General features: G+C 38.6%; 1 protein-coding gene across 1 annotated transcript; it reads right to left on the bottom strand.

Moving 5' to 3' along the window:
* Positions 1-15,366: 15,366 nt before the first annotated feature.
* Positions 15,367-15,894, bottom strand: LOC308618084 (single-stranded DNA-binding protein, mitochondrial-like). Its single transcript, XM_081235475.1, has one exon. It carries the CDS (start codon positions 15,853-15,855, stop codon positions 15,409-15,411), a length of 447 nt encoding a protein of 148 aa, XP_081091601.1. The 5' UTR covers positions 15,856-15,894; the 3' UTR covers positions 15,367-15,408.
* Positions 15,895-22,302: the final 6,408 nt, after the last annotated feature.

The following is a 22,302-nucleotide window of genomic DNA, read 5'->3' as shown; positions in this document are numbered from 1 at the left end:
CACATAAAATTGAATCCACAATAACAAACTCTTAAAAATGGAAAAAAGGGTTGGTTTACCTTTTGAAGTGAACAAAATATGAATCAATGGTGCCAAATGCCCATTCTCCCCATATTCACACTGGCCAATCTTCGTTCCAGGACACTGTCATAATTGGTAGGGTATCCATCAAAGAGAACATGACTGGTAAAAAATGATAATAATAGCTCATTTAAGATTGTGGCAATGTTGAATTGGGTTTCTGCTAAATACCCCATCTAAAAGAATAGAATTAAGTCTCAGGGTATCATCTGGACAGAGCAATACGGTTCTGCAAACTGGTGGAGCCCATGCTGTGGTTATATCTCAGGCCTCTTTCTTTTTTAACATCTTTATTGGAGTATCATTGCTTTACAATGTTGTGTTAGTTTCTGTTTTATAACAAAGTGAATCAGCTATACATATACATGTATCCCCATATCTCCTCCCTCTTGTGTCTCCCTCTCACCCTCCTTATCCCACCCCTCTAGGTGGTCACAAAGCACCGAGCTGATCTCCCTGTGCTATGCGACTGCTTCCCACTAGCTATTTATTTTATGTTTGGTAGTGTATATATGTCCATGCCTCTCTTTTACTTCATCACAGCTTACCCTTCTCCCCCCACCATGTCCTCAAGCCCATTCTCTATGACTACATCTTTATTCCTGTCCTGTCCCTAGGTTCTTCAGAACCATATATATATATATATATATATATATATTTTTTTTTTTTAGATTCCATATATATGTGTTAGCATATGGTATTCGTTTTTCTCTTTCTGACTTACTTCACTCTGTATGACAGACTCTAGGTCCATCCATCTCCCTACAAAAAAACTCAGATTCGTTTCTTTTTATGGCTGAGTAACATTCCATTGTATATATGTGCTACACCTTCTTTATCCCTTCATCTGTCGATGGATCAGGCCTCCTTTTGATGCACACTTCAAACTCTTTAATGAGGAGTAGGTTGTACTCTTCACTAGTCTTCATAAAGTGTTTTTTTTCTCATTGTCCCTTATATACATAAGAAATTGTGTGTGTGTGTGTTCTCAAAGGATTTATCTTGAATATAAAAGTAAGATAAAACTAGCAATTGAAATCCTTTTTTTTCAAATTAATGTGTATTTTTTTTTAAATGAGGTATAGTTGATTTACAATGTTGTGTTAGTTTCAGTTGTACAGCATAGTGACTCAGCTATATATGTATGTGTATATATATATATACTTTTAATAATATATATAAAATATATATTCTTTTATAATATATATATTCTTTTTCAGATTCTTTTCCCTTATAGGCTATTACAAAATATTGAGTATAGTTCCCTGTGTTATACAGTAGGTCCTTATTAGTTATCTATTTTATATATAGTGGTGTATATTTGTTAATCCCGAGCTCCTAATTTATGACTCCCCCTTTTCCCCTTGGTAACAATAAGTTTGTTTTCTAAGTCTGTGAGTCTGTTTCTGTTTTGCAAGTAAGTTCATTTGCATCATTTTTTAAGATTCCACATATAAGTGATATTGTATGATATTTGTCTTTGTCTGGCATACTTCACTTAGTATGATAATCCCTAGGTCCATCCATGTTGCTGCAAATGGCATTATTTCATTCTTTTTTATGGCTGAGATGTTTTATATATATATATATTCCATATACACTCTGGAATATTACTCAGCCATGATATACTTTTGAGATGACCTATGACCAGTATGAGCTCACCACTTTTGCTATCTTATCAAATTCACAGAGTACACATTTAATCAATGCAATGCTTGTTTCCCTTCCACAGTGACCAAGGTAAGATAATTACAAACATAATTTAAAGAAATGTCTTGTCCATATCTTCAAGAAATGCCTTGTACTAAACTGCAAGAAATATCAGGGAGTTGGGTTATGAGCAGTGCTTTCTCACATCAGGGGTTCCTACCGTCAGTATTAAGAAGTGTGTTGAGTGTGGGCCTTGCCCTCAGCCAGCTGGCTCCAGGCTCTAAAGCTTTGGAGGTGACTATGGGCCTGTGTGCTTCCTGCTGTTCCCCGTGTCCCTGCTGTTCCGCTCAAAACGTGCTTCACATAGTTCATCCCTGCACATGCTTCCTCCCTATCAAACTCTTTTTTTTCCCCTTCCCCTCCTGCGATTCCTGGGAAGCCAAGGGGCTGCGGACGCAGGGAGAGAAAGAGGGGTTCAGCATTGTGCAAATGGGAGCCTTTGACGGGTGGTTTAAATTGTCTTTTAAAAAACACCCCGAGCCTTCCTAAGCAACCAGTACAGATGTTCTCTTTGGGTGACCGTGACCCGGGTCCTTCCCAGCCCCTGCTTGGAAACATACCTCAACACAAAACCACGGAGTGTCTGCAGCAGCAGCGCTGGGCCTCTGACTCGGTGGGCATTTGCGCAGACGGGCTTCTGAGCATCGGGTTCAAGTGCTTCCCATTCGGTGGAGGCGTTCTTCAGAGTGGCAATATCTCCCCTGAACTTAGGGCAGGAAGCAATACTTCAGAAATGAATGTGTGTAAATAGTTGCTTTGAGTTGCAATTGCTAGTTTCTTCTTGGCCTCAGGTCAGATCAAATTATATATGTATAAATATATATAAACAAGCACACATAATTGCATCCAGTGCAAACAAATGCAGAGCATGAGTTATGAAACCCTCATGAAGCTTGGAGGCTGCTCATGCCTCTGTTACCCTGGCTGCGCTGTGGAGACACCTGCACATTTGCACTTGACACTGAGAGCCGAAGGGCTGCGTGCTTCCCCATTATGTGGGCTGTAGTGATTTGTAGTTTCCAAAGATCTGTCCGCATTTGCATTTCTAGATTTTCGAGGTAAGCAATTTTTGGTGTTTGTTTCAAATAATCACGTCATGCCTAGAATCTGAAATTAAATCCATGAGAACAAATTGTTTGCGTTCTCCATCTTTCCGTAGCTCTACCCTTTTTAAGTTGTTAATCCTAATAATTTCAAAATGCACCCACTGAAGAAATGGACATTAAAATACTCTAAAATCTCAAAAAAAATGATAAAGCTTACAGAAAATACTCTGTGTTTGTGGCCTACTTAATATTATAATATTGCTTCTTAAGCATGATAAACTATTATAGCATATAAATTAATATGTTTGGGTGAAAATGAATTTATAAACTTAATGACATCTCTATGCAAACTAATCTTCCTTTCCTCAAAGCTAACCAGTGATCTAAAAATGCTATCAAACACCATCTGATCTTGTATAAGATATCCAAATTTAGAGGGTCAGCTCAAAATCAGTTTGGGTTAATTCAAGTTATATTTTAGAAACTAGAGAGCTAAAATATTTTTTAAAGGAACTTTATGTATCCTTAACACTTTGTGATTAAAATTCCCTTATGATTTTTTCCCTTTTATTTATGATCCTTGGAAGTCACTTGAGTTCTTACTAAAAGCTTTCTATAGCTTAATCATCTACAATTTAATGATTCATAAGATTTTAGAATATTCACTTAAGTAGTTTGGCATATATTCCTATTGGAATTATGCTTATAAAATTAAGGGCAAGAAGTGAGAGAGTAGCATTGACATATATACACTACCAAATGTAATATAAATAGCTAGTGGGAAGCAGCTGCATCACACAGGGAGATCAGCTCAGTGCTTTGTGACCACCTAGAGGGGTGTGGTAAGGAGGGTGTGAGGGAAACAGAAGAGGGAGGGGATATGGGGATATACATATACATATAGCTGATTCACATTGTTATACAGAAGAAACTGGTACAACATTGTAAAGCAATTATACTCCAATAAAGATATTTAAAAAAATATAAGAATAAAAACATCTTAAAAAAAAAGAAAGCCCTGTAGAATCAGATAGAGGCAAGTTTGTTCTTTCTCATGCAACAACTGCTTATGATATTTAGAGTTACATAATATCAGCTCAAAAACTGCCATTCTAAGCAGAACTTGCATGTGTTTTTTTCCCCACAGTCTCATGCTCCTGACCTGTGAAATGGGGACTTATAAATTATTCTTTTTAAGGCAAGTATGTTAAAGCTTTTCCTTTGCTAAGCAAATCAGAAATGAACAGTACTATGAAAATGTAATTGCATAACAGTGAACCATCTTATTGTTAATCCCAGATTTCCTCATATCTGCTTATGTATATATTTTGAAACAAGTCATTGAAAGCCATTACTCAATTGTTTGTCAGTGTGTTTCACAACTGACACATTTGTTGTTTCACAACAAATCTAAAGTGTGCATTTTAGATCACGCTCATAAAGTACACTTAAAGGAAGGGTCCCAGAGCCTTCTCAAGTGTTTTGCTGTGACAGGAGAGTAATTTAATTATAGATTAAAAGAACTATCTTGTTTCACTCAGCTAAGGCTGTTTTAGTGTTCCTGGACTTAACAATCTCTCCTTTCTCCAATGAGGTATTTCACTCAGCTAGCTGTAGCAAAGCATTCATTTGTTGTTATAAATAAATTACTTTAAACTGAGTTCCTGACATTGCCCTAGAAAATATCCCCCCACCCCCCATCTCCCCCACACACAAAGTAAGCTAAGTCTCAGTTTATTTGCTCAGTAGAAGAATAAAGGACTTTCTTTCTGTCATGTAATTTGGTTCTTTTTCAGATGGGGCTGGGAGAATAAAAGCAACAGAAACTGGGGAAAAAATAAAGGGAAACAAAATTAAAGGTTTGCTGTAGGAATAACTGAGCTTGACTTAAGGGACCGTGGGATAGAAACTTGCCAATGAAATTTTAGTTGTAGAAAACTACATATTGTACAAGCTTTACAGTTGACCTGTGTATCCAGAAACTACAGGGATTTACAGAGGCAAACCCTGCAACTAGGAAAAGAAAACAGAAATGTTTACATTCAATGTGTCGCTCCATCAAAGAACAAGGCAGGACAATAGTTTTGAAAGGGCATTTCACATAACACTGCCTGTGCTTAGTTCCTGTATCTGTTTGAATTTTTTAATCTGTAGAATGAGAATAAGTATAGTATCTAGGGTAAAAGTGCTCTGAGATTTAAATGAGATAATCCACATGAAATGCCTAGCACAGTGCCAGGCACATAGTAAATTATCTGTAAATATTATTAGCTCTGACTATCCTCATAAGCACCTCACCTTCAACTCTGAAATTTTTGAATTATAAAAAGGGAAGGTGTTCATTCATTATTTATTCAGTAAAGATGTATGCTGTGCCTTCAAAAATAAGACCATAAAGAATGGTGAATGAGGAATAAAATATAGAAAAGGAATACATTATTTTTTCTAATATTATGTGCTGAATTGTGGTGTACCAAAATATAAACTCAACCTCTCTAAATCAGTTGGCTGTTTCATAAGGATATGTCACAAGGAAGTCTGGATTACTACCAATTCATGACCTCCCTTCATTCGTTTATCCCCCCAATAGCCCTTTATTCATACCTACCACATCTCAGAGTAGTGCTAAAAGCTGAGAACACCAGGACTAAATAATACACAGTCTTCGACTTCAAGAAACTAGAGATCTCATGGTGTGAAAATATATGTCAAGGTAAATTACAATTATCTGATGCAACATGTGCTCCACTGGAGGAGTAAACCCAAAGCTGGATTTAAATTCAGGAATTGGATTTGGATGGGTAAGCAAACAAGAAAAGGCAGCCTGAAGTGCACACACATGACCCAAGGAAGGAGGTGCATAAGTAGGTGCCAAGCTGGGAAATGGAGAAGCATAGTGCAGCCAAACTGGGATCATATCAAGAAGGTACTTCAGCGTCAAGTGAAGGAACTTGGACTTTTGAAAACTGGTAGTAACTGACAGGGGATTTTGAACAGGGAGTGACTTTCTAGCAGTAAGGAGAATGAACTAGGATAGGAAGAAAGTTGGAGATACCTATGATATACCGTTGCAAAAGAGACCAACAAGAAGGTGGTTGCAGTATTCCAGGTGATGGATAACTGGGTTCCAAATCCTGGAGGGAGATAAAACTACCAAAAAAAAAAAAAAATCCTCGAAAGTGAGTCAGTAGTTCAGCGTTCAGGAACAAATCCCCATGTATATTTCACTGGAAGAGAGAGTATCATGTGATTTAGTGTTTATTGTGTTCCAAAGTTGAGGTTACTATATTCTGATATAAAAACATCAGTGCAAAAGTTTGATATGGATATTTAGAATTTGATTGATTTGTAAACTAACCTATAACTTAATGGATTTATCTTAGAGACAAGAATGACTTTTTGCTTTTAGTCAGGGTTTTTTGAACTCATATATGAAAGATGCCTTGATATAAAATCTATACTTTTTCACTTTATGCTCAACTTTGCAGGAACGTATCTAAGATGGAAAACTGGGTGATCATATTGCAATGTATTTTCCCCTACATTTTTATGGAAAATGACCCATGATCTATTTGGGCTTACATGATTTTTTACTCATAAATATATACGAGGGTAATGCCTCAAAGCTCCTATTTAATGCATTTATGAAAAATGTTCACATTCTGGGAAGCCTTTCATTCAGGGCAGCTGCCTGGGAACACTTAACGATCTCTGAGGGGAATCTTTGAACATGCATAGGCGTGTTATGAAATGGTGCATTGTCAGACAACTAAAAATCAAAAGTTCAACACAGTGGCATCATCATGTCAGAAGTGTGAACTGGCCCTGCTATATTCAGGCTATAGAACTTGGGAAGATTTTTTTTTATCTTTGTGAACACCTATTTCCTCATCTGTAAAATGAGGGTGCCATTCCTATTTTGTTAAGTTGTGGTGAAAGAAAAGCACTGAATAGGTAAATAATCAATTACAGGGACATTTCTTTCCCTCTACTCTCTTCTCTACTCAAGTAACATATTACTTAGCAAGGTTAACTCTTGGTAGAACACAGTTTAGTAGGATACTGCTTTCCAATTATTTAAGGACTGTAATAAAGTGTTGATACCCAACTTGAACTTGCATCTGAATTGGCTTTTTAAACATTTAACTTATATTATTTATATGTCATAAAGACTACTTGACAAAAGGACCCCAAGTCATAATTCAGAGCTCTTGACATTGTCTATAGCTATTGGGATTCACCTGGCCATGGTGACTACTCTTATCAAATCAGAGCATGTGATGAGCAACAGTGGGATGCGCTGGGCTAGAGAGAGTTTCCCAGGTGCAAGTGCTCTGGCTGTGACCACTCTGGCTGATGGGTGAACATGGGTTGAGAGGATTTCAAGCATCTTTACCCACAGTCTATCTGGAAGGAGGTAAAATGAAAAGATTAAGTTACAGATATTTGGAGGAAGAAAGGTTTCAAAGGAGGTGACTACTGAGAGGTCATTAAGCCAGGCTCTTAGCATCTGCAAGCTCTGTCTTGAGACAGCTGACTCTAGAACCCAGACTGGTGCTTAGGAAAACCTCTCACTGCCTCTAGGAGCAGCACTTGAATGTTTTGTACTGGGCGCTACCAGCCTTAAGCATCCTATGCGACTTGGGTACCACTCACCAGATGCTCTGAGCTTGAGGAGTGTAATTGAGATCACAGTGTCCTCATGTTTTTGTAGTTTTCAATGATTAGAAGCCACACTCTGTTCTCTGCAGAGATTGTCTCTCTTCCAGTATCAAATTTGGCCTCATCAACATTCAGCCTCCATTTTCTTCTCCATGGGGCCTTCTCAGAACACTCCTGCCTTCAGAAAGCTACCTATTCTCTGAAGTTCTGTTTTACACCAAATGTGTGCCATTACTGAACTTTCTTGTATTGCTGTAGAATTTTTCCCAAGTGTTGATCTTGTCCCCCTAAGCACATTGTAAGTGCCTTGGAGGTAGCATCATGTTTTATATTGCCAGGGCTTCACACCATTCGAACATGTAATTAACCAAGTACTAAAGAAATACTTAGTGATTCATTTACTGAACTGGAAATCTGAAACTGCTTATTCTGGACTTGTTGCTATGAATTTTTCAGTCTCTGTTTTTTTTAAGGAAAATATTGTACCTAGCATGTCTTTATCTTCTTTTCATTTTCTACCATGAACTATTAGAGTTTATGTCTCAAGTATTTAGTTCTGTCTGATATTCAATTCACCATTTATTTTAGAAAGAAAGATCTTGGAGAGAGAAAGTTGGCTTCTTTACTACATTTTTCTATCTTATATATTGGAATTTTTCCATGAGATATTGCTAAAGCAGGTAGAAGGGGGAGCAAGGACCTAACATTTGTGTTATTCCCTGGAACTGGGCAGGTTTAAGGTATAGATTAGCCTATCAGATGGATGTATGTCAGCATGATAAATGAAAACTAATATCTAAGGTTACAGCTATGACCACTCTTTCCTTAAGCCAAAGTTGAATCCAAGATCAAGTAGATCTCCCTACAGGTAGAGAAGAGAGGCACTATTCAAAATTACACAGACAGTTATATCTGGAAGATCTCTCTGACTGTAGGAGGATGAGGTCATCTTGCTGGGTGCTGGACTGTAGATTTGGGAGAGGTCTGGAAAGAAAAATGATGAGTATCAGTCTTCTTGAGGAAACATTGGAACTAAACATTATTGGAAAAGTGATTTGGGATGAAGATTAAACAAGAAGCTTAGGCCTCAACAATGGAACACATAAATGGCCCAGTGGGACCAAGTGTATGTAACCTGGGAGTGGGGGACATAGTGCATTTCTACATAGTGTCTTGTCATCAGAATGAATTTGGGGAGGGATCTGAGGTTGAGGGTACAATCCTGGGTCATAGCATTCACAGCCAGGCAGCCTATCAAGGAGAGTGACACCTGACACTCAGTGTCAAGATGAGGACATTGTTTGACTTAAAGTATTTCAGGCCTTTTGTCTTGATTGGAGTGGGGTGGTGGGGAAGGTAGCCCTGGGTTTGCAGATAGAATTTTCCAGCAAACATTTGGAAAGACATGACAGGCAGGGGAAGAGAGATAAGATACCTGTCCTCTATTCAACCTGAAATGAGAAACAACCCAATCCCAATTGGTTTTCTGATCTAATCAGATGAAATGCCTAGGTGGTAATGGCCAGAAACATGAGCAAGAGCACTAGGTTACACGATGTCTTAGTTGGGGTTTTATGAGAAGCAGGTACAAAGAAGGGATTAAAAAAATTGCCTGTGGGAACAGATGAGGAGGCAACTGGGAGAGGCTGGGAGAACTGTCAGATTATGATGTAAGTCTGACCACCAGTGAAGGAGAGAAGAAAGGAAAAAAGGAAAGAAAGAAAGATGGAAGCATCTTAGACTGCAGCCCAGTTCTACAGAGTCCTGGAGCCAAACTCACCATTAGAAGAGTCTCCTGTCTACCAGGAATGGGTGGATGGAGGGCGGCACCAAGGCTGCTGCATAAGTAGCTGATCTGGGGAGAGGGTTTATTTGAGTAAAAGTAGTAGGTTCAGGAGGAAGAACTGGAGTCAAAAGCAGATCTTGGGAGTTGTAGTTTTGTTCTTCTTCATGGTCCAACCCTGGTGGAGAAAGGGCCTACAACTAATTAGACAATTTGATGAAGACATGTCATGTTCATCATTCAGGACTAAAATATATACATAAATGTAATATACTGCAATGAATGATAAGGCAGGTGGCTACAAGCCAGGAAGCAAGTTCTCTCCAGGAACCAAATCTTCCAGCACCTTGATCTTGGACTTTCCAGCCTCCAGAACTGTGAGAAATAAATGTCTGTTGTTTAAGCCCCCCAGTCTATGGCATTTTCCTATAGGTGCCTAATCAGACAAATACAAATATTTAATAGAGAAAGCTCAAAGCCAAAATGAATGTGCTTTTTTAGTTTTTATAGTGAGATTCTTCTGAGAAATAAACATGCTGGAGGCTGCTGAGTCTTGATATGTTCCTTGTTCTGATTGTTGCTTTTCTTAATGGCTGGCTGGCTCTGAAGCTGGTCTATCAATCATGGTTCTTTGTTGCAAGCAACAGAAGCCTACTATGTCAGAATAAGCAAGGAAAGAAGATTTGGAGTAGCTCACTGAATCATTGAATAAGTTGGAAATTTAGTGTCGAGGCCCTGAAATACTCCCTTAAACTCTATTACTCTGCTGAGAAACCACTCAAGCTGCCACTGGACACCAGATGCTACTTTAGCAGTACAGTCGATGGAGCAGATTTTACTTCTACATGGAGCCCAGTCCTACAACTACTGCTACTGCTATCACTGCCAGAGAGGAAAGTCAACTTCCCTCTTCTTTCTTTTTGTGTTACTAGCTCCAACTGACAGAGCCTAACTTATGTGCTTATAGCTAGCTGCAAGGGAGGCTGGAAAAGTACTGAATATAGTCAGCACTTCTAAGGGGAGAAAGTCTGTGTGCCCTACCCAGACTCAGAAACTGGAGAATTCTTCAAAATGCATGACAAATGTCCACTAGAGTTGGGTGTCATTTTTATCCTTGTCAACATTGCATCCTCAGTGACTAAATGTGTAGCCTCAATAAATATTTCTTGAACAAATCAATGTTTATAGAGAAAGCACATCAATTCTAAACAATCCCAATTAATAATTAAAATAATGGAATGTTTTACCCCAACTTAGGTGTTCTATTCTTATATGATATGAGACTTCTGGGTGGTAATTAAAATTGACAATTTTATGGGACAAGTATTAGCCAAAATTCTCATCAAACAGACTCTTTCTTCTTATCACTTGTTCCCAAAGATATTGGGTTTTCCAAATATCTTTGTTGCTGGCTGTGGTTGATCCACTTTGCTAATTCTTGTTCATCCTTTCAGCTTCTGGTTCACTTGCTTTCATCCAGTGAGGTTCTATGCCTCATTGGTATCCTGCCCTTGACTGTATTCATGTCCCACTAGACTGTAATCTCTTTGAGGTCAGGAATTGTGTGTCTGGCTTGCTGTTATATGCAGCACCCAATGCAATTCCTGGTGCTTATTATTCATTCAGTGCATGTTTGCTGAACAAATGCATAAAATCATTGTTTATAGGCACTATGCTACATATAACAAATTGAAAAAAATGATGAAATACATAGTTATTATAGATTTTCATGTGGTATAGAGCAGATCTAATTGTCCATTACATGGTTTGGTTTCTGAAAAGTTATTTTTTCGATCCTCTTCTGGAGTTCGATTCACATGCACACCTATTATGTGAATATATTCGTACCATCTCAGAGAGCCATAGCATGACAAAGAACACATAATTGTTGTCAATGTGTATTTCCCTTAAAAAAATTAATTATAAGCAATGTTTTCACATTGTCCATTTTATAAGCAATGCAGGAACTCTGCATTTAAATAGGAAAATTGAGTAATTTCTAAAATCCACACCTAAAGAAGAGTCTTAAGGATGCTTCTTTATTCCTATATGTCACTTGGAGCCTCCAAATCAAGGTTGCCAGGACAATATTAACTTGGCTAGGATTTGTTTGGATGACTTAGGAGGAGTGTGTAGAAAAGGTAGAACAATAGTGATTCAAATTAACCACATCATTAAATATTTTCTTCTGTCTGTCCCATATCTGTGACATCATGACTTTTTCCTCTTTACTCATTTCTTGTGGCAGTAAGCTCTCCTGTTATGGCATCAGCACTGGGGCTAAATTTGAAGTGTATGATATCTGCTATTGGGATGCATTCACGCTGCCCCATACACTTTCTTTGGTCTTCTTCCTCATCTTTCTCTTACTATTCCAAATATTTATCCATACACCACTGGCTTATGGATATGAATATCCACACCTGCTGGCTAAGAGAACCCTCATTTAGGCATCTGTCTAATACATGGCATCCATGGACAGAGATCTTATGCTGAATGCTTGTCACTGCTCTCCAGAGTCCCCTATGCTGCAGGAAGCTGCTCTCAGCCAGCTGTCAAATTGCAAAGGAAATAACGAATCATTAGCTGAAAGATAAATATCTGATAAAGTCTAATGGGACGGCCTTTACAGTAGTGCTTACATTTCCTTCTGTGAGTGATTATTTGGAAAAAAAAAAGAATGGTCGTATTTAAGTTCTAAGGTGCAGAATAGTAAAAATTTGGGGAACAAATAGAGCTTCCTGATGTCAAGAAGTCCACATCTAAACTGATTTACATTTTAGAACCATTCATGAACTTTTATGATGACCCAGTCAAAAAATAAAATAAAATAAAAATGAGTGAACATTTCAAAAAATTATTTGATTCAATTTTTTTTTTGAGTGACTGGACAACCATGGTCACATTAGTTGTGCATGTGTATACAACTTTAGTTGTTTCTTGGGAATTTCAAATTTAATTAAACATGAAGGGCTTCCCTGGGGGTGCAGTGGTTAAGAATCCACCTGCCAATGCAGGGGACATGGGTTCGAGCCCTGGTCCATGAAGATCTCACATGCCACCGAGCAACTAAGCCCGTGCACCACAACTACTGAGCCTGTGCTCTACAGCCTGTGAGCTACAAATACTGAGCCAGTGTGCCACAACTACTGAGTCCTGCGTGCTTAGAGCCCGTGCTCTGCAACAAGAGAAGCCACCGCAATGAGCAGCCCGCGCAACACCATGAAGAGTAGCTCCCGCTCTCCTCAACTAGAGAAAGCCCATGCACAGCAACGAAGACACAACGCAGCCAAAAATAAATAAATAAAATAATTAAACATGAATACAATAAGCCTCAAAAATCTGTATTTTATAAGGACCTTTCTATCATTATAATAAGCAAATAGTCTCCTAGCAAAAAATGACTAAAAATCTCATAATTAAAGAACACAAATCTAATTTCCAAACTTCTAAATTAGCATTAAAATATTTCTTCTTCTTTTCTCCTTCATTCCCTGCTGCAAGGAGTTATTTAAAGCTAAACACAAAATATCCACTCTCACAGCTCATATAACTTGCATGTAAATAGGGAATGTATGTCAACTTTTGACTTATAGATTCACCAAGTAAATGATCAACTTTTAATGATTTCAACACCAGTGAGGAAATGTCTTCACCACTATAAATTAGAGTCATTGGAAAAACAATCTATTTTACATCTCAGTATTAGTAATATTACTTGCACTAATGTTATACTTTTTCATAAACTGAAAAAAGTGGCTTGTCTTAAGCTTATTATCGGATGCAAGTAAATTTTTTTAACACAGAATATTGTTTACTATGTAATGTACATCCAGCAGGAAGCCTAGAAAAGAAAATCACTCATTAAAAGTGTCACTTGTTATGTCAGCAATAATCAACAGAGAATTAAATGTTACATTTTATTGCAATGAATGGGGAATAAATATGAAGAGCACAGTGCATGCTTGTAAATGGTATGACTTGTAAATGTCAGCAAGAACTTATTTAACAGTAAAAGGCTATAAGAATTTGAAAAGGGAGTTTTAAAATTCTTCCAAGATGGATGAAGTTTACATGAGGAAAGGGCAGCTATATATAGCATGCACACACACAGGTAATGTAAAACATGAATGGATAAAAAAGAACTAAATGCAGTTCTAATTGGAGTGTTCATTATATTTGATATTCTAGAAAGTGCATATACTGAAGGCTGCAAGTTTGGCATTATGAATATTTTATTGCATACCTTGTTTTATATTCACAGAAAACAGACTTTCTTTTCTCAACATAAGCAGTATATATGTATAGGTACAGAGCAAAGAGCAGCTGATAGGTAAATGCAGCTAGGAATACATCATTCAGAAGGACTGCAATCTCTTTCTGGGAAATTGTCTAAAAATTTATCATATGCAACATTCAGCTTCACAGAGTTTTCATCTCTCTACCCAACTGAGTTAAACTTGGCTTGATTATTCTGGGTGTTGCTCTGTAAACTTGATAATCGATGGAGAAGGTTCTTAGGAGTTTTCCAAACCCCACACATTGTATTTGCAGAGTTTCATATAGGACTGTCAGGACATTTTGACATGGGAGGAGAAACAGTATTATATGATAATCGGAGCCCCCATAGCTTAAATCAACAGGGAAATGAACAGCATGGGTTTCAAAAAAAATCTGAGAGATGGCCAGGCCATTTGCAAAGCAAAATTCTCTTTTAAGGGACTCATTTCAGTTTCTCTCCAAGGATTTACTTCAAATTGAAAACATTAGAGAAACTCCATAGAAAATATAAGTATTGTGTTCTGAATAGGCTATAGCAGTTAAACATGCAATATTATAACTTTTACAATACAAGTTTTAGTTAGCATTCTTCAGAAGAAAAATATTGAAATAAAGTCTGGGATAGCTTCTACTTCAAACAAAAAAAAATTTATTATAGTATCCAGGTCTTTTTTAGAGGTCAAATGGAAAGGAAGGAGAAAGTCATAAGCATGACATCTGCTCAGCTGCTAAGTAAAATACTCCATAAACTTCCAAATACATCATCAAATTAGCAGCCCAACTTTCTACATGAATGGATACAATAATTTAGTTTTTTGTTAAATCATTGGTGAAGACTATCCCTTCCAACATAAAGACAGTATAGTTGCTTTCTGTTTCTAGTAATTTCCAAAACAGGCTAAAGTTTTCTGGTTTTTTCACCCCCACATTCCATAACTGAAAATGATAACAATAAAATAAAAAGTTTATTTTCACACAATGCCTAAAATTCAGCAATGGCAAGTTAAGAAAATACATAAAGCGAAGACAAGGTAGAAATAAGAAAATATTAGATGATAATAATAATGAAAATAATGCTATATGGTAAGCATTTTGTTACAATTTTTATACATGTTTTATTAGTTTCCCCTTGCTGCTGTAACACATTACCACAAATAAGTGGCTTAAGCAACACCAACTTATTACCTTACAGTTCTGGAGGTCAGAAGTCTAAAATGGGTCAAAGGGCTGTGAACCTGCTGGAGGCTCTAGGGGGAAGTTTCCTTGCCTTTTCCAGCTCCTAGATGTTGGCCACATTTCTTGGCTCATGGCCCAGCATATGATTCTGACTTCTGCTTTCACAATCACATCTTCTTCTTTGAACTTGCCCCTCCTGCCTCACCCTTATAAGGAAGGACCCTTGTGATTACATTGGGCTCACCTAGATAATCCAGGATACTTCACCCATCTTAAGATCCTTAACTTAATCACATCTGCAAAGTCCCTTTTTCTTTTCTTTTTTTTTTTTTAAACAAGGTAGAGATTTATTTATGTCTCCAAAAGAAGTCCAGAAGTAGACTGTCCAGGTCTGGTATGGTGGTTCCATGGTCATCACAGATCCCAATTTCTTCTGTCTTCCATCCTGAAGATAGTATCATGCTCCAAGACCACACGTGGAGATTCAGCCACAGAGTCCACATTTCAGACAAGAAAAAGCCAAATGAGGGTTTAGAGAAGCACACAGGATGAGCCACCCAACAGAGTTAGTTCACTGAAGGAACTTCCCTGGAAACACCATCAAATAACTTCTGCTTATAGCCCCTTAGCAATCCTTAACAAACAATGGCCAAAGAAGCATCGTCCATTCTATGCCTTCTCTTTCATCTGGTCACTCAGAAATATGATGTTATCAGCTATAATTGTTGCTGCTTGTCGTCTCACGTTATTTTTATCCATATATTCACCATAGTCTACTTTCCCTTCCACATAAATTCGAGACCCCTTTTTCACATACTGATATGCCACATCTCTCAGGCCTGGTCGGAATACTGAAATTCTGTGCCATGTTGTCTTTTGACTGACATCACCCATTTGGTGTGTTTCATTTCCCCCTGATTGCCACATCTCATTTGTTGCTAGAGAAAATATTGTGACTGGGTTTTTTCCTTCTACCTGTCTCATGACAGGGTCCTGACCTACTCGACCAAGTAACTGCACACGATTCAGAGATCTTTTGAGAACCAAACTGCCAGCTATTTCAGACTCATGTCTTACAAACTGATGAAGGACCTGCACTACAGGTCTTCGAAACATGTCTTCTATTTCCTTTTCTTACAATCTAACCCTTAACCTTTTCCGTCAAGATGTGCGGCCGCCCCTTCTCCAAGATGACACTCCCAACCAACAACGTAAATGAATTGAGAGGGGCGACGAAACCACAGAGTTCTCTGCGCGAGGGAGAAGACAAGGTCCACACACCGACACAGTACCGCCTCCAGCTGCAAAGTCCCTTTTTCTACGTAAAGTAACATATTCATAGGTCTTGGCATTATGACGTGGACATCTTTGGGGACAATTATTTTTCCTACCACACATGGAGATTATAGAAATGTTATATCATTTCTGGCCCTACTGTATATCTACTAGTTGGCCTCTACCATCTATTGTTTTGAAACTCCTTTTTCAACACTAGGGGAGAGGGGGTAGGCCAATTCAATTACCGGATATGCAGGGAACAGGAATGACATCATTTTACTAAGCTCTTCAAACCCCATCCATGAAAACCTTTCCTTAACAAATCTAACATACAGCAATGTTGATTCCAAATAGAAAAGGATTTGACTGTAATTCCCTTGTTTCTTGCAAAGGTGCAAATGAACTGTGAAATGGTGGGATTGTTAAGCTACATTTCTGAGAGCAAAAGAAGTTGGAGAATTGATCCACGTGCAAGAAAATAAAACTAGGATTACTCAGGGAGAATATACTCCAATTTAAGGAACAATGGGATTATAATTATTGTATTATCTCCAAGAAGAAAGACCATCCAGTGGAATTACAGGGGAATCAGAGCCAGATGGTGTCTTTTGCCATCCTACCGACCACCTCACATTGTTGGGACTGTGCTTTCATTTAATTTTGAGAAAGTCATGGTGTTATGGTGTTTACTCCTCTTTTGGGGGGAAGAAACAAAGTAGAAAATTACTTAAGGGGAGCCTTTTTTGGGGGTCTCATTTTCTCTTATCCTGTGTATACTGATATTTCACAGCAATGAAATTCTAAATACTCATGTATTAAAAGTATTATATACTTCATCACCTTCTGGACTGACCCACTGTGGTTCTTACTTCCACCAGATGATCCAACCACGTGTTATCAAACACAGGTCCGGTTGCTCACTGCTCAAAAACCAGTACCTGAGAGAGAGAGGTGAAGGTTGATAGAAAGGAAAGTTGCTTTTAAACAGGTGTTGGCAATCTGAAAAGATGGTGGACTCAGTGTCTGCAAAAAAACAAGTCCAAAGGTTCTGCTCAGCCATGAAAATATTTAAAGGGAAAAGGAGAAGTAATCTCAGGTAATTATTGAGATAGGGCATCAGACTGTTCGCCATCTCCCACCATGTGCAGGCTTGTCCACTTCTTGTGATCTTTCTTTAGATGCTATCTTGTTCACGCAGTTTATTCACAGAGTTTGTTCATGCCGTTTTTTCATGAGATTATGGAACAGGAAGCTAGGGAAGAGATCTGGTCATCTGTTAATTACTTATTCTTCATTTCTACTTCTTTGATCTATGGAAGGAACCAACAGGTTAGGCAAGGTATTGTGTGATCAAAAGATTTGAAAGGTGTGCTAAGGCCAGAGATGAGTAGAGCATGGGGCCGCCTGATTTAAACATTAGTTACAATGTAGTTTTGCTAAATTGACCAAAAAACGGGGTTTCCTGCTGAGGGCAGTTTCTTGAGATGAGCCACTTATACTAGGATTCTGATAACATCATGGGGTCCCGCTGCCTTCTGCTACTGAATGCAGGTTTTTGTGCCCGTCACACGGAGGCCAAGCAAACCAAAACATTGGAGTTTGGGGCAGAGAAAGGTTTATTGCAGGGCCAAGCAAGGAGAATGGGTGGCTTGTGCTCAAGAAAACCCCAAACTCTCTGACGGTTTTTGGGAAAAGTTTTATAGGCAAAATTTTGGGTGAGGGTTGTAAGGTGTGTGACTTTCTTCTGATTGGCTGGTGGTGAGGTAACAGGGCAGTGCTCCAGGAATCTCATGCTCAGCCTGAAGTTGCTACCATCCTGGATAGTGGTGTTAGTTCTGCAAAAGAACTCAAAGATATTGTTATGTATATTCCTTGAGGTGGAACCAGGACCCTGACCCATAGCTGTATTATTGTTTCTTGACTGCTTCTCCTTTGTTTCTGCATTCCCTCCCTTCCTTGATTAGCAATGGTTTGAATCTTCCCTCTGGAACTCAGGGAAGGTCAAGAAGGCTGTAATGAAGCTTATTTTTCTATTAACAAGAAATGGAGGACACAGAAAAGATTTGTACCCAGGAGGGCCCAACAAGGTCCTGCTCAATTTCACCTCCAACCTTAGGGTGGCAGTGGCTTCTTGATGTAATTAATCCATGGAGTGTCTCACCACCAACTCCTATTTAGCTTTTCATCAATTCCATTATAAGGATAACCAATTCCTTGCTTTAAATTTCCTCATTTTATAATATCGATACTTTGAGTGGATTCTGCTTTTCTGCTTAGTATATTTTCCCTGTGGACTATTGCCATGGAGCCTTCCAACTTGTATTTTTTTCTTAAATCTCCAATCCATTCTTTTAACTGTAAGTTCAGTCATGTTACTGGCCTCTGTAAACCCTATATTAGCTTTTCACTGCCTTTGGAATGCAAGATGAACTGCTTAGCAAGTGTTGCAGGCCTTACCTACAACTTTTCAATCTCAGCTTGTACCACTCCCCTCCCACCCCTCCCTCAAATATTCCATAGCCCTGCTGGTCCTTTTTCTTTTACTGGAAATGAAAGACATTTTTAACATCAGAGCCTATCCTCTTCTTGAAGTATTGTTCCTTGCCTTAGTCCTGGCTGACTGGGTTTCAGTCTTTGGTTTATTTAAGAGTAAAGTTTGGACATCTTAGTCCAGAGACATTTCTTAATCCTAATGGATAAAAATAAATTGCATGAAGATCCTATCATCCTTTAACCCAGTCCCTTATTTTTAGGACATTTGTGCTAGTTTTAATGATTAAAGAACAAAGGTGCAATTATCAAGTTGCAGCCTAAATCCCTTCCTCACAGAACTTCTCTGATCACCAAGGCACATCCTCTGTTACTGGCTTTTAGTGAAGCTGTTTTTTTTTTTTTTTTTTTTCCTTCTTCTTCCTTGGATGTTATCACAATTTGTATTTATTTAGTCACTTATGAGTTCATTGGTTTAGCATCTTTCTCCACTTTCTTCTACAGGCTGGAAGCCCCATGAGTTTGGACATGTGCTGGCTCTGCCCATTATTTTCTCAGTACCCCAAATGTTATCTGACACGGACAAAATGTTCCATAGGTATTTTTTGTGAAACAAAATTCATATTTTATGGCAAGACAAGAAAAATTTAAACACAAAAATATTTGTCTACCCTTTGGTCTCCTCTCTCCCCCACTGTGCATTGTGTACCCACAAAACTGAAACACAAGGGAAGGGAGCAGGGTACAACCTTTAAAAGAATGACATAGCCATAGGACATGACAAAAGCTGGTTAGAACCAAGTAGGTCCAAGATGGCAGACAAGTTGACTTCCAGTAGACCTTGAGCCTCATTATATGCTCATTGTAACACATTAGCATCTAAATGACACACCCACCAGCACCATGACAGTTCTGAGTCCAACCATAATAGGTCAAAAAGTGGGTGGTGGTACAATTCCTTGAAATTCCTGCCCCTTCCTTAAAATAATCAGAATAATCCTCCCACTCATTAGCCTATGAAATTTCCCAGCCCATAAAAACTAACCATGCTATACTTCCAGGCCTCTCACCTTCTGAGATGGCCCACACTCTTTCTGTGGGAGTGTGCTTCTCTTTAAATAAATCCAGTTCCTAACTATCACTCTGTCTCTCACTGAATTATTTCTGCCATGAGACATCAGGAACCTGAGCTTCATTAAGTCCTGAGACTAGGTGTATGATCTCAATTAAAAGATAGTGGGTTCAAGTCTCAATCTGAGGTCCACAGTTTCAAAACCTCCCCATCGGCAGAAATACCTACTCAACCACAAAGAGCAACACTCTCCCAGCACCAACAAGACAACTCCTTAAAGACAACATTCCTTCTTGATCTTGTAAGGAGCCACTATAACCCATGACCTACTACTTGCTCGACTGTATAAATTGTCAATAATGTGTCATTTAATGTACAGTCCTCTGTCTCAAAAACTTATATAAATATGCCTTGACTTCTAACAGGTGGAACAGTTCTAGGAGCTTTCTGAGAGGCTGTTCCTGGGTTATAATCCTCAACTTGGCTCAAATAAAATTTTTTATTTCTTTCTTAGATTGACTGATTACTTTTTCCTCAACATGTGAGCATGTTAAAGTTTATTTTTCAACTAAATTAATAATTAGTTTGGATGTGTAGTTGAACATGCTCAAGAATAGCCCATGATTTTGCCCATATTGGCTGGCATTTTTCTCACAGACCTGAGACAGGGTTTGATTTGTCTTTGGATTGCCTGAGCTGTGTGTTCTGCTTTTGCCTTGGTGCTTCTCTGAAGTTATATTTGCTACCTGTAGAAAGCAAAACAAAACCAGACAAAAGCTGGAACTAACTCTCTGAATAGAAAAAATATTTTCTGGATTGAAAAAAAGGCTATTTTCAATAATCACCGGGAAAACATATTTTCCTTACCCATTTCTGAAACCGAGCAGGACCCTGTGGGGCTCCTGGGCATGAAAGCATTTTTGTGTCCCCTGTTTCTTATTTTTAGGGAATAAGCTTCAACCTCCATGACCTTCCCTGAGTTCCAAAGGGCAGGTTCAAACAGTTGTTAGTCAGAAAAGGGAGGGGATGTGGATACAAGGGAGGAGTAGTCAAGGAACAATAGTGCAGCCTTGGGACAGGATTCTGGTTCTACCTCAAGGGATACACATAACAAGATCTTTGAGCTCTTCTGCAGAACTAAAATCCTCAACAAATGGAAGACATTAACTACTTGATGAAGCATTCTTCACTCCAGAGAGAAGGTCTCAGTTTGATAACCTCAAGAACCACAGAAACTCATCAGGAGACCACCTGAGACCAGATTAAATGAATGCAGGCCCTGCACACACACTGATCCTTATCAGCAACCTCACCCTTGAACCATTGCTATAAAACTCCTCACCAAATCCCCCCTGGGTTGGGACACACAGTTTTGAGGGCATGGGCCAACTGTGTCCCCCTTTGCTGGGCAAAGCAATAAAGCTATTCTTTTCTACTTTACCCAAAACTCTGTCTCCGAGATTCGATCTGGCACTGGTGCACAAAGCTGAGTTTTTGGCATCATTTCCATGATTCTTCCTCTTCTCAATAGTTTCTCTTAAAAATATTTGACAATTGTGGGGGCTTCCCTGGTGGTGCAGTGGTTGAGGGTCTGCCTGCCAATGCAGGGGACGTGGGTTCGTGCCCCGGTCTGGGAAGATCCCACATGCCGTGAAGTGGCTGGGGCCGTGAGCCATGGCCGCTGAGCCTGCATGTCTGGAGCCTGTGCTCCGCAACGGGAGAGGCCACAGCAGTGAGAGGCCCGCATACCGCAAAAAAAAAAAAAAAAAATTGACAATTGTGGCTGAAAGCGAGCTCAGCAGGCCAGACGCCACTGATGCAGAGCAAAGGGGGGTGTGGGTGTGCAAGGGGGAGACTTGTGTGCAGCTATGGCTCGGATGAAGAAACTATCAGTAGACTCTACATCAAAGGAAAGGTGCTATGATTCAGTCAAGAAATTCCATTTCAAATTAGATACATGAAATGACACCTTTAGGGATCATGTATGGTTTTATTTCTTGAAGATTTCTTTCCTTAAGCAGGAAAGACCAAATATACCATCATCTATAATTATCTACCTTTCTTTCTGTTTGAACAGTGCCTAGTTGCCTAGGAACTGGGTGACAGGTATGCCATAAATACATCTTCAAATTATCTTTTTTTTTTTTTCCTGGATCAATTTTTTTTCCCACATTGCTTCTATTGTTATGAAGGTTCATTAAAATACATGCCCTATTGTGCACTTGTTTGCTTGGAATATGTAGAAACTGTGTATGACCAATTAAGTATGAATAAAATATTCTAGTTTTCCATTTGTTTTTCAGTTATTACTTGACATAAGTTGGCTTCTGTGGAAAGCAGTTATTTATATATCAAGAAAAAATACCCAGTTAAAAGGTGATTTATCATGCATTCTATCAGCCAGAGCTTTTCTAACTGATAATTTCTCCCACACACAGTGCAATGAAAACTAATGTTTATAATAATTATATTGAACAAAAAATAACCGTGAAACATCACAAAATTAACCAATTAATCCAATCCCCTAATTTAATGTACCAGAGAATGGAGCCTCCAAGAAATTATCTGCCCCCAACCCATGGTAAGTGATGGGGCTGGGACCAGAGTTTGAGTGTTCTGATACCCTTGCAAGGTAGTCAGTATCTTTCTTTGCCTTGAATTTTCTTCCCTCCACAAATGTTGTCTCTTCTCAATTATTCTTAATTGTCAATCCATCAATTAGA

This window comes from Mesoplodon bidens (genome assembly GCF_964165515.1).
Source record: "Mesoplodon bidens genome assembly, chromosome: 5".
Classification (NCBI taxonomy): Eukaryota; Metazoa; Chordata; class Mammalia; order Artiodactyla; family Ziphiidae; genus Mesoplodon; species Mesoplodon bidens.
Note: the sequence above shows the minus strand (reverse complement) of the source record. Positions and strands in the feature narration are given on the sequence as shown.

Coding starts and splice junctions, on each gene's coding strand:
- LOC308618084 (XM_081235475.1), bottom strand. CDS start 15,855: ATGTTTCGAAGACCTGTAGTGCAGGTCCTTCATCAGTTTGTAAGACAT.